The 13,332-nt window shown below is 35.5% G+C and overlaps 1 protein-coding gene across 1 annotated transcript; it reads right to left on the reverse strand.

The window, feature by feature from the left end:
- Positions 1 to 3,194: 3,194 nt before the first annotated feature.
- LOC145050178 (DNA replication licensing factor MCM2-like) lies at positions 3,195 to 3,971 on the reverse strand. The gene is made up of 4 exons (XM_078998468.1): positions 3,738 to 3,971; positions 3,492 to 3,644; positions 3,293 to 3,418; positions 3,195 to 3,200 (listed from the first exon to the last, which is right to left on the reverse strand). Exons 1-4 carry the CDS (start codon positions 3,969 to 3,971, stop codon positions 3,195 to 3,197), a joined length of 519 nt encoding a protein of 172 aa, XP_078854594.1.
- Between the last annotated feature and the right edge of the window lie 9,361 nt (positions 3,972 to 13,332).

Raw genomic sequence — 13,332 nt, forward strand, 5'->3', positions numbered from 1 at the left:
GTGGTGGCGGGTGGTGGGTAGTGATTGGTGATGGTGGCGGATGGTGGTGGGTGGTGGGTAGTGATGGGTGGTGGGAGGTGGTTGTTGGTGGTGGGTAGTGATGGGTGATAGTGGCGGGTGGTGGTTGGTGGTAGTGGTGGTGGTTGTGGTGGGTTGGTGATGTGTAGTGATGGGTGGTGGGTAGTGGTTAGTGGTGGCGGGTGGTGGCGGATGGTGGTGGTGGCGGGTGGTAGTGATGGGTGGTAGGTAGTGGTTGTTGATGATGGTGGCGCGCGGTGGTGATGGGTGGTGGCAGCAGGTGGTGGTTGTTAGGTGGTGATAGTGGCGGCGGAGGTGGTCGGTGGTAGTGGTGGTGGGTGGGTAGTGATAGGTTGTGAGTGGTGGTGGTCAGTGATGGGTGGTGGTGGCGTGTGGTAGTGGTGGCGGATGGTGGTGATGGGTGGTAGGTAGTGGTGGCGAGCGGTGGTGATGGGTGGTGGTTGTGGTTGGGTGGTGATGGTGGTGGTTGTTGGTGGATGTGGTGGTGGTGGGTGGTTGTGGGTGGTGTTGGTTGGGTGGTGAGTGGTGTTAGTTAGTGAGTTTTTTGATTGCTTGTAATTATTTTTTGATTTATACGAATATTATTTTATAATTTTAATTGAAAAAAATTGTGTTTTTCAAATTTATTTTCAAATGTTCTCGATTGAACGCTCCTATATATATATATATATATATATATATATATATATATATATATATATATATATATATATATATATATATATATATATATATATATATATATAAAAGTTCAATAGAAAACAATTATTAATCAATGAACCAATAAAACGAATTTAAAGCGCCAGAATTTAAAGCGGCAAAAGGAAGGGTTGTAGACTTTTACAATGGACGTACATGCACCGGATTATAACAAAATTCACTTCCTTTTTTTCGTTTAAAATTTTTTTAGGCCATGTTTTTTATCGAAAAAAAACCGAGTATACCGTTGTTCATGTTTTTTTTCGTCCTTTTTCCAAAGATATCCATGATGATATATATAAAAATCGAACTTTTTTTTTCCGAAAAAAGCCCACTTCATTTTTCTTGTTGAAAAAGTTAAAGTCTAGTTTTTTCAAGGTTGTAAAAATCGCTCGACGTTAGCTATTCGATGGACTGAGGTTAATAGATTAATTGGCTACGCGGAGATTAATCGGGGATTATTAATTACTAATTTGTTAGATTTTAAAAAATAAATATGACTAATATCGTATAAAAGTTCGTAAATACCAATAATATCATAACAAAATAGGTTAATATGATAAATACAACACTAATCATACCTCAAATAGTTTCTTTTAAGATATATAACTTCTTCAAAATGTTAAAATTTCATCGGAGATTAATCGAGACCTAATCGAGATTTTTATAATATTGATTTTTTTATAGTAAAAAATAATAATAATAAATATATCAAAATTCATGTTTTTTTATACTTTTTAAACATAGATTCATATTCGGGTAAAAAAAACTATATATATATATATATATATATATATATATATATATATATATATATATATATATATATATATATAAGGGTGATCGGTTGAGAACTCATAGCTTTCCGAGAACCCAAGAACTAAAAGTTGAGCGTTAGATCAAAACTAATTCATTAAGGGCATGATCGTAATCTTATAAATCTCATTTAATGTTTAATTTTGTGTGTTATTATAAATATTACTAGACATGTCTAAAAAAATTACATAACAAATCAAATTTTCAAATTTTTTTTAAAATAGTATTTTCAATTTTGTTTAAAATGTGCAGATTTTTTTTAATTTTTTATAGAAAACATTAATTTTTGAAAAGAAAAATTGAAAAAAATATTTTTATAAAAAAAACTATAATTTTTTAAAAGCATTTATAAATCAATAAATTAAAAAAAAATATTTAAAAAATACTATAATTTTTTAACCAAAAAAATCAACGTTACATTTATGCATATATGCATATTTCATATACTATAATATTTTTAAGGATATCATAAGAAAATTCATTTTCTTTAGTAATCTATAAATACAATACTTTAAATATTTTATTCGATACAAAATAAAATATAAAAAAACAAAAAAATGCTACAAAATTTCAAAGCGTTTTCATGTCTTCGTGTCAATATTTCCATATTTTCTTCAATTTTTCATTTTCACCTCTTCAATATTCACCACAATTTCTTCCAAATCCAGAAGAAAATTAAAAAGAAATTGATTGGTGCAAAAACACTCACAAAATACAGATGTGATTTACATGTGAATCATATGTAATTCATATTTGAATTACATGTATTTCATATGTGAATTACATGTGATTTACATGTGAATCACATGTAATTCATAAGTGAATTATATGTGAAACACATGTAATTAATATGTGAATCACATGTAATTCATAAGTGAATTATATGTGAAACACATGTAATTCATATGTGATTTGCATATGAATCACATGTGATTTACATGTGAATCACATGTAATTCATATGTGATTTACATGTGAATCACATGTAATTCATATGTGAGTTACATGTGAATCAGATGTAATTCGTATGTGAATTATATGTGATTTACAGGTGAATCACATGTATTTCATATATGAATTACATGTGAGTCATATGTGAATTACATGTGATTTCCATATGTATCACATATGATTCTTATGTGATTTACATATGAATCGCATGTAATTCATATGTGAATTACATATGATTTACATGTGAATCACATGCAATACACATATGAATCACATATAATTCATATATAAATTACATGTAATTAATTCTATATCACATTATCATGTGTTATTTTTATTAGAATGCAAAGACAAGGGTAGTCATTTGAATAATTTATATATAAGGTCATTAATCATGATGTGCTCATTTTGCATGTTTTTGTTATGTTTTTCATTGTAGGCATGTTAAAGTATGGTGATAAAATAAATTCCATTATTGACCATCTAGAAAGCAACCCAAATTTGCAACTTAATCATGTCATATGCTACTTTGATTGTCCTCCATAAGTGACAACCATAAAATAAACAAATATGGCATGAACTTTTTTAGTATCATTAATAAATGAAAATGATTATAAAGAATTAGGACAATTACCGGTTTGTATATCAATGCGTTCTAATAATTCTCATGAAGATATTTATTGAAAGCAATCATAGCTAAAAGGGTAAAATGCATATAACCAATCTATTCATCCTCAATTAGGTTATAAGTCCTAAGATAAGAAACACTTTTTAATAAAAAAACTTACCGACGATTCTCTTCTCAGCTCAGCATAAACTTTTGGAAGTTTGTCTAAATCAACATCATGCAATTTTGGGAAAACATGTAATTTCGCAAACATGATGTACTTCTTCAGCATATCTTGAGGAAGTATCTGAATAAAAAACAAACTTTAATAAATCTAAAAAACACAAAACCTAAGGGCAGTTGTGGTATGATACTGGTACCTCAAGATCCATCATCATGACATAGGCATCAATGTCTTCTTGGGAATTGTTAATGGATTTGTCATCCAAGTTGGCACCTTTCGGTTGGTATTTGAAGTGACTATCAACCACAAACTTAGCAAGCATTTCATCCATCAGAGGGTCAACCACATCCTGTATTTGTATTAAACCATGTTTATTAACATATATATTGGTATATTAAGTTATTAGACATGGAAAAAAGGTTATAATGATATTACGTATAACCTTTACAATACATGGAACATTAAATCTTGAGACAATTGGATCTGTTAACTCAACATTTTGTGAAATTTTTTTAGAGGAATAGTATCTTCCTCTAATTGGATGAGCGTATCCATCAAAGAGATAATAAGATTTGGCATTTGGGTTAATCTCGTTACTGATAATCACAACAATAATCAACCTGTAAATACCTAACACTCCAGCCATAACCATCGGCACAATTGAATTCATCACCATTATTAAATAGAAAAAAAGTCAAACCACTACATGTATTGATAAAGATGAAAATGATGAATGTGATAAATCTGAAGTATTGTTGAAGTTCTCGAGACTGGGAGGAATTCAGAATTACTTGTTATTAGAAGAGGACATGTTGGGTGGAAGTAAATGAAAGAACCTTCACCGGAGAATGTACAATCGGAGCTGCAGTTGTGGTCGTTGTCCTTCTGCCGAGTAGAGTCACCAGTCGATGATTGTGAATTTAAGATGATGAATTTCTGATTTCAGTAAACAATAACAAGCACTTTCCATTTGATTAAATATTAAACCTAGATAGATTTAGAGGTACCTTGTTATCGGGATGAGTAGAGTTGAGCTATTCACCATATATGAAGGAGGATACGGTGGGGAAACCGCCATCTCCTTCACCTCTCCAAGTTCCTAGAAGATAAATTAGAGGTTCGATTGTCGGATGCACCACCCTTTGAATCTTCCCCGCTCTATCATCCATCTTCCATATTTTCCACTCGTCTATCCATTCGACAGTCGTTCTTAACAAACAAACGTTATGATCGAGTAGTTCTTTGATGGATGATGATCAATGCAAAAATCAAAGACTCGACGTTCTAGGGATTTTCTACAGTGGCAATATGAGGGAAAGTGGAGAGAGAGTTGGTGAGAAAGAGATGTGTGAGAGGATGATTAAGTCCATATCTTGAAGAAATTGTGGAGGAGTGGACGTTGTGCATTCCAAAAAGGCCGAAGACGAACATGAGAGATCGGAAGCCAGTGAAGTGGACGTTGATTTCTTCTCTAATTGGGATGCTACTAGAGGAAAAAAAAAAAGAGAATCGAGACAACAAATACAGTGAAGAAGACGGAAATTGATTTCTTTTCCGCCGTTCAAAAATTTTCTCGGTAGGTGGCCACCACCTGGATCTAGGAACAGTAGTTATGGACGAAGGTGAAAGAGAGCATGGATTTCTGAATTGCTATCGACGAGTGAGAGAGAATGAGAGATAATAAAGAGATGTGAGTTTTTAAAAATCTTATTTATCAGATCATAAATTAAAGAAATTATAATTGTGATTGTGATTCCAAAAATACCCCTATTTAATTTGATTAAGACACCCTTGCATATTTACTTTTCGACTTATTTTAAAAAGATGCCACCAAGTATCTTAGCCATTTATTTTTTCGATCTAACGATCCACTTTTAGTTCTCGGGTTCTTGGAAAACTATAAGTTCTGAAATGATCATTCCTCTCTCTCTCTCTCTCTCTCTCTCTCTCTATATATATATATATATATATATATATATATATATATATATATATATATATATATATATATATATATATATATAGAAGTAGGTTCAAATGTGGATGAACAAATATTATATGGATGTAGGGATTTTTTTTAATTTTAATAAATACCCTTTAATTTAGGCAAATTACTTTATTTAAAACCCTATTGCCTCTTCCATCAACACCCACAAAATCATATCGTCCCGTTTCCATCGACCTTCGGCCGCATCAACTGAGTTTTGATGCACATGTTGACCATGACCCTACTACAATCAACAAAATTTACAAGACTGAGGGAGAGAATGATAATCAAAATACCATCACCAATAGCAAAGAATTCAAACGACTTCTGTTTCTCAAGACGCCCAAAGGTTAGTTATATTTCCTCTATTTCTTATTCAACCTAATCGATTTCTTCTACCTTAATTTCTGATTCATTGGAAGTTGATCTTTGAATAATCAAGACTTATTCATTTGGAGTAAAAATTGATTTATGATTCTGATTGTGTATGTGAATTTGTTTTTTTAATGTTAAGTTGTGATTTGTGAATCTCACATAGTTTTGACTTCGTTTTATTGAATGAACATTACTACAGACACAGTGGACTAAACATTTCTACTGACAACTCTTTTTATTTGCAACCATACTAAAAGAAGCCTACCAAGTGTTTGACAAACTGTCATCTCAATCAAACGACAATGGAGTTGCTTAAATTATTTGGATTTCCCCTATTGCGCTCATTTTTTTTTTCTGGCTGTAAAATTTCCTCATTAGGTGACAAATTTATTAGTTTTTCTTATTATTATGGTTTTTCCACTATTTTGCTTTCAGATCATCCCTAGTAATTAACAATAACACAAAATAAAGGAAATTATGATCAGAAGAAGCTAGAATTGGTCACTATTTTGTTAGTTTTTATTTATGGTCAAAAGTGTGCAATGACTGAGCATAGAGAACAAGCACATCATCCTTCTGAAAGATCAAAAGACAAGAACACATGTTTGTCATGAGACAATGTCACACCCCGAAAACTAAAGGCGGAAACATTTCTGGGGTTGACTCCAAGTTGAGTATCAAATCCAATGTACATAGTAAAAACAGTAAACACAAAACATTACATTACATAATATTGTTTACATCTGTTTGAAAGAAAAGTTATACAAGTGTTATATAAATATATCATATGGACAAAAGCAAAGACGAGTCTTCGGAACGCTCCATCTTCTCCAAAAGGTGGCGGTGTACCTGTCTAACGCTGACCTGAGAATACAAGCGGTTTGAAGATCAGCATAAAGCTGGTGAGTTCATAAGCGGTTTAGTTTTGAAAAGAACGAGTTTCCTTTGCTTTCCGAAAAAGTTGTTGTTCAAGAAAATCCCATATTTTCTTATGAAAACAGATTAGTTATCTTTTGTTACAAATTCGAAAACGGTTTGTTATGTCATTCCAGGAAAATCCCATATTTTCCTAATAGTTTAGTTATTCGTTTGATACTTTATTCGTTTCTAATCTCGTTACTAGTTGTTATGTTACTTTAGGAAAATCCCGTATTTTCCTATGTGTTGAGGTTGGTTCTTAAGTTTAATTTCGAAGTACTAATGATTACCATACTCGTAGTATTAGTTAAGTATTCTAAACTCTTAGTTATTCTACATTCAAATGTCTCTCATCTACTAACTTAGTTGTATTTTCGAATATTTGGATTCACCAGAAACGTACATTACAGTATTTTCGATTATTCTGATGATTTCCAAAAGAGTACATTAGTTGTATTTTCGTATCTCTGGCGACATTCTAAGGCGGGTGTATTCGAAACTCAGTAGAGGTCCAGAGGCGTACTTTCGTATTAGATTCGAAACTCTGGTGACATTCAAGGCGTACACTAACTGTATATTCGAAGTCTTGGTGTCATCCAAAGGCGTTATTTCGCATTCGTAGTCCTATTTCTATTCGTATTCGTATTCGTTCTATGCTATTAGTTATATTCGTATTCGCATTCGTATTCGTACTAACCTAATAGTTATATTCGTATTCGTACTCGCATTCGTATTCGTACTATACTATTGGTTACATTCGTATTCGTATTCGTACTATCCTATTGGTTACATTCGTATTCGTATTCGCATTCGTGTTCGTACTATACTATTGGTTACATTCGTATTCGTATTCGTCTTTAGTTTATGTTTAGTATGATTTCTTTTACAAAAAGTAATATAGTTTATAACACTTTAAAAGAAATCTGTATTTAACCTGCAATTCGAAACATCAGTTATCACGATTTTCAATATTAGATACATACATGAAGTAAAACATTCGAACTGAAAATACGTTTAAGTACAAGATTTCCTTGTACTTTTGCTTGTATTCTCCCTGAAAACGTTTGAAAACCATTTGAAAAACACTTGAAAAAGGTAGGGGTATGAACTCACCGGTTGAGAAACGCATCAGTTTGGATCCTAAACGTCAGTTCTGGGTTCGCGAATGCACAAGATTCCTATGGATTATCAAATGATATACATTTGTATCTAATTAGGACTTGATTAATTTATTTGTTAAGGTCATACACTTCTAGTTGCGGAAACACCCCATTACAAGTGTTTGGAAGGACCTGGGTGACATTTGGGGACACATATAGCTAGGATATTGAGTTTACTCTTCAAGAGTAAACTCATACATGAGTTTTCAGCCATAATGACATATTCCCCATGAGTTTACGGCCATAAAATCATGGTGGGGTACTTTTGGTTGCTAAATGGCTTCATAACACTCGGGAATAATTGCTAGACTTGGGTTTTTGGCTTTAGAATGGATTATAAGACACATAGGGACCATTTATTGGAGTTTACGACTGTAAACATGGAGTTTACGGCCGTAAAATCCCCCACACGCATGATCCTTAATGTTTTGGTCCTTTAATCAATCACATGTGATTCTAATGATTTTTCCAAGCCTTATATGGATTTTTGAGGGACTTTTGGAAGGGATTTCGGAGTTTACGGCCCATGAACACCCTCATGGCCGTGAAATCTTATGAAAGGGTGATTTTATATGTTTTAAGGTCCAATACTTGTTTGTAAACACTTCTAGAATTTATCCCAAGGCTTTAGGTGTGTTAAAGTGGCATTTTAACACATTTAGAGGAGTTTACTCTCCATGATATGGAGTTTACGGCCCAAGCACGATCTTGGGCAGTAAACTCATGTTTAATCTCCAAAAATTAAGTTCAAGGTGTTCTAAGTCCGGTCCATTAAGCCATTAAGCCATATCTAAGCTCCAAAGGTCGATTGGAAAGGTTTTTGGGCTCCAAAACCCATTTTATACGAGTTCACGGCCTAGGACTGTTCCAAGGCCGTAAACTCATGAATATGGTCATATTCCATGATTTGAACTCGAATTTGAAGGCTAGAGGGGTTGCATAACAAGTTAGGGAAGGTACCTTGGTGATTAGAAGCCTTAAATTTGAGATTTGGACCCTTAAACTTGGATTTAGGAGAGAGGTTAGAGAGAGAGTAAAGAGAGGAAGAAAAAGCTTCAAATGAATGTTTAAACACGTTTAAATAGGTCCCAAAACTTGGACACGGAGGAATTCTACCCGATACCGGTATTAAACGGGGCTTTTGGTCGCACCCTATTAAGTTTCCGTAATTCGACGAGATAGAATTTAGAAATTTCAAGTTAATGATTTTGGGCCATTTTCATGAGTTTTAAATGGATATGAACACTTACGAGATTAAAATAAACTTATAGTTTATATATCTTAGCCCAAAAACGAAAACGGGACGAATCGATAAAGGCGGATTTTTACGCGCGGAACGGATTTCGGCGATGGACAACTTCGAGTTGTTACATTATCCCCTCGTTAGAGGGAATTTCGTCCCGAAATTCAAAGGTTACGATACATCTCATGAAATGAAAAAAGGTGCGTGTGGATCAGCTGTTCCGGGTTTTCACGGTCCCAAGTGGCATCGGGTCTCCGCTTAACGTTCCAGCGAACCCTCACTATCGGGACACGTCTTGGTTTCGTTGGGTAGATACTTCTTAAGGACCGGGACATGAAGTACCAGAGGAATGTTACTAAGTTCTGAGGGTAGCCGAAGTTTGAAGGTTACAGAATCGTTCCTACGAGGATCACGAAGGGTCTAATGTTACTAAGTTACAGGTTTCTATAGGTATCTTTGGTGCCGACTAGTTCCCTATCGTCTTAGCTTTTGGAAGTTTCACGGGTATGACTGCTTTGCTTATCTACATAACCATGGAAAATGGTTTGACCAAAGGGCACCACTACGAACTCGTGGTGATCATATCAGATCCTGATCGCAATATTGGATATATCATCTTCCCAGAGATTCGGCTACGAGATAGTTCCAAGAATTAGATTAATACGAGGCTTGACTAGACGTTCGGATGGAATTCTCGAGGATTCTTGGGAAAGGCATCGGGGAAAGAGTTGCAGACTTCCCGTTTCCCGAATATCACACGAACGGGGAATGTATGGGAAACTTTCTAAGCTTTGATACACGAAGATGCGAAGGTTGGATTTAGGTTTGATGCCTAGAATTATGAGAGTCGGGTTAGAAGAAAGATTCCGACGTATGACCCTTTCGAAAACAAGAATAACAGCATGCATGAGACTCAGTCATTACATGCCATTGATCGCATCAAAGCTTTTCACGAAAAGTTTACCATTAGATCGAATGGAAAGGAATAATCATCCGAATTGAGGATAAGATCTAAGGGTATGACATTAATGTTCTCTTTCTCACTGGCTTGTCATCTCGACGGTACATGTTTCGATTACTAACGAAGGATTTAGTTTAGAAAGATATTTGAATGAATGGTTAGCAAATTCTTACAGCATTAGAATCGAAAAGGGTTACGGGCACAAGATTTATCGAGGAGGAGTATACCTGTGGCAACGGTGGGGTCCGCGGCTGTCCTTTCTTGTCCCATAGTTAGGACTTTCCCGGTGTTGTTAGATGTTACTGTCTTAGGACAGTTTCGTCTATAATGCCCGACCTCTCCACAACTGTAGCAGGTTTGACCGATACCAGCTCCAGAAGCTTGACTAGTTCATGGGGTTGGGGTTTTGCAACTTCGCGCAAGGTGACCTTCCTGGCCACAACTTTTACAAAACTTTGCACGACAGGGGCCATGGATGTGATGATGGTAACTACATCGATCACACCATGGGAGGTTACCGGCATATCCGGTGACAGGTGCTTGAGCTGAGGAACCTACAACAGATACAACAACAGGGGTAGTGGCAACGTGGACTGCCACTATCTGCTGATTCTTCGAGGGTTCTGGGGAAGACTGACTCTTCTTTTTCTTTTTCCAAAACTTTCTTTTCTCGCCACTCTTTTCTGTTGGTTCGGGAGTGGTGTCTGCTTCTTCTTGGTCATCATTGTAATCGATCAGGGTTTTCGCTAGATATTTGGCGCTGTCATAGGTATCTGGCTTCGCTGCTATAACGTTCCCTTTTGTTGGCTGGGTTAATCCCCAGATGAACCTCTCAATCTTATTGCTCTCCGGGGTAACTAACCCTGGACAAAGCAGTGCTATGTCATCAAATCTGGATGTGTAGGCGGCGATATCGGAACCTTTCATCTTCAGGTTCCAGAGTTCATGCTCCAGCTTCTGGATCTCACCCCGAGGGCAATACTCTGCGCGCAGAAGTTCCTTTATAACTTCCCATCCCATAGCATTGGCTACAGGTAGAGTCAGGGATTTGACTCGGCCGTTCCACCAAGTCAAAGTTTTATCGGTCAGCGTACAGGCGGCAAATTTTACCTTGTTGGATTCCGAACAGGCACAAATCTCGAAGATAGATTAGATTTTCTCTAACCACCGAGTTAGAGCAATGACACCCCCTGTGCCATCGAAGAATGTGGGGTTTGCATTCATAAAGTCTTTATAGGAACACTCCTTTCGGTGTCCTTGATCACCTTCCGGGTTTTGAGTTTGGGTACCACCCCCTGAACCGCTGGGGTTTAATTGAGGCAGGATGGCTGATATTGTGGCAGTAATGACTGCCTGAAGTGTTTCCAGATCGATTTGAATAGGAGGTGGTGGCGGCGGAGGGTTGTTGGTGTTCTTCAAGCTGGGTCTTTTCCTCGGAGGCATCTTAATCTAAAAAGATCAGGAAAGGGAGGATCATAAGTCCTCTGAATTGAATCAAGAGATATAGATCAGGGGATATCTCATCAAGACAAATATAATATTAAGCGATAAAACAGGAAGGAGTTATCAAAGCATAAAATTTTATCGCTAGAGGAATGATCAAGGAACAACGCGTATACGAGGATTTCTACTAAGGATCGGCTCGAGAAATACTCCCATAGTATTTCATGATTCATTGCAACAACGGCTCATTGTTTGGGATATTGGGTAAGTTTTAGGTATGCTGCGTACCACAGTCACTCCCAAGCATATGTTGGCCGTGTATCAAATGAATATAGTTGGCCAGGCTATATTGATCCTAGACACGACTACATAACTGCCCAGGTTTAACCGCAGTGTACAACACCCATTTACTTATATTTTGTTCTACTTGTAGTTACGGATTTCGACGGTCGGTATACTTGTATACTTTTGGAAAATACTTATATTTGTAGAGTATACTTTTAATTCAGAGCACTTAGGCCCCTTAATGTTTATAGTCTTATACCATGTAAGCTTTGGTATACTAGTTCACTATAAACAAGGGCTCCGATACCAATCTGTCACACCCCGAAAACCAAAGGCGGAAACATTTCCGGGGTTGACTCCACGTTGAGTATCAAATCCAATGCACATAGTAAAAACAGTAAACACAAAACATTACATTACATAATATTGTTTACATATGTTTGAAAGAAAAGTTATACAAGTGTTATATACATATACCATATGGACAAAAGCAAAGACGCGTCTTCGGAACGCTCCATCTTCTCCAAAAGGTGGCGGTGTACCTGTCTAACGCTGACCTGAGAATACAAGCGGTTTGAAAATCAGCATAAAGCTGGTGAGTTCATAAACGGTTTAGTTTTGAAAAGAACGAGTTTCCTTTGCTTTCCGAAAAAGTTGTTGTTCAAGAAAATCCCATATTTTCTTATGAAAACAGATTAGTTATCTTTTGTTACAAATTCAAAAACGGTTTGTTATGTCATTCCAGGAAAATCCCATATTTTCCTAATAGTTTAGTTATTTGTTTGATACTTTATTCGTTTCTAATCTCGTTACTAGTTGTTATGTTACTTCAGGAAAATCTCGTATTTTCCTATGTGTTGAGGCTGGTTCTTAAGTTTAATTTCGAAGTACTAATGATTACCATACTCGTAGTATTAGTTAAGTATTCTAAACTCTTAGTTATTCTACATTCGAATATCTATCATCTACTAACTTAGTTGTATTTTCAAATATTTGGATTCACCAGAAACGTACATTACAGTATTTTCGATTATTCTGATGATTTCCAAAAGAGTACATTAGTTGTATTTTCGTATCTCTGGCGACATTCTAAGGCGGATGTATTCGAAACTCAGTAGAGGTCCAGAGGCGTACTTTCGTATTAGATTCGAAACTCTGGTGACATTCAAGGCATACACTAACTGTATATTCGAAGTCTTGGTGTCATCCAAAGGCGTTATTTCGCATTCGTAGTCCTATTTCTATTCGTATTCGTATTCGTTCTATGCTATTAGTTATATTCGTATTCGCATTCGTATTCGTACTAACCTAATAGTTATATTCGTATTCGTATTCGCATTCGTGTTCGTACTATACTATTGGTTACATTCGTATTCGTATTCGTACTATCCTATTGGTTACATTCGTATTCGTATTCGCATTCGTGTTCGTACTATACTATTGGTTACATTCGTATTCGTATTCGTCTTTAGTTTATGTTTAGTATGATTTCTTTTACAAAAAGTAATATATTTATAACACTTTAAAAGAAATCTGTATTTAACCTGCAATTCGAAACATCAGTTATCACGATTTTCAATATTAGATACATACATGAAGTAAAACATTCGAACTGAAAATACGTTTAAGTACAAGATTTCCTTGTACTTTTGCTTGTATTCTCCC

The sequence above is a fragment of the Lactuca serriola genome, chromosome 5 (genome assembly GCF_051521515.1).
Source record: "Lactuca serriola cultivar US96UC23 chromosome 5, Lser_US96UC23_V15, whole genome shotgun sequence".
NCBI classification, from domain to species: domain Eukaryota; kingdom Viridiplantae; phylum Streptophyta; class Magnoliopsida; order Asterales; family Asteraceae; genus Lactuca; species Lactuca serriola.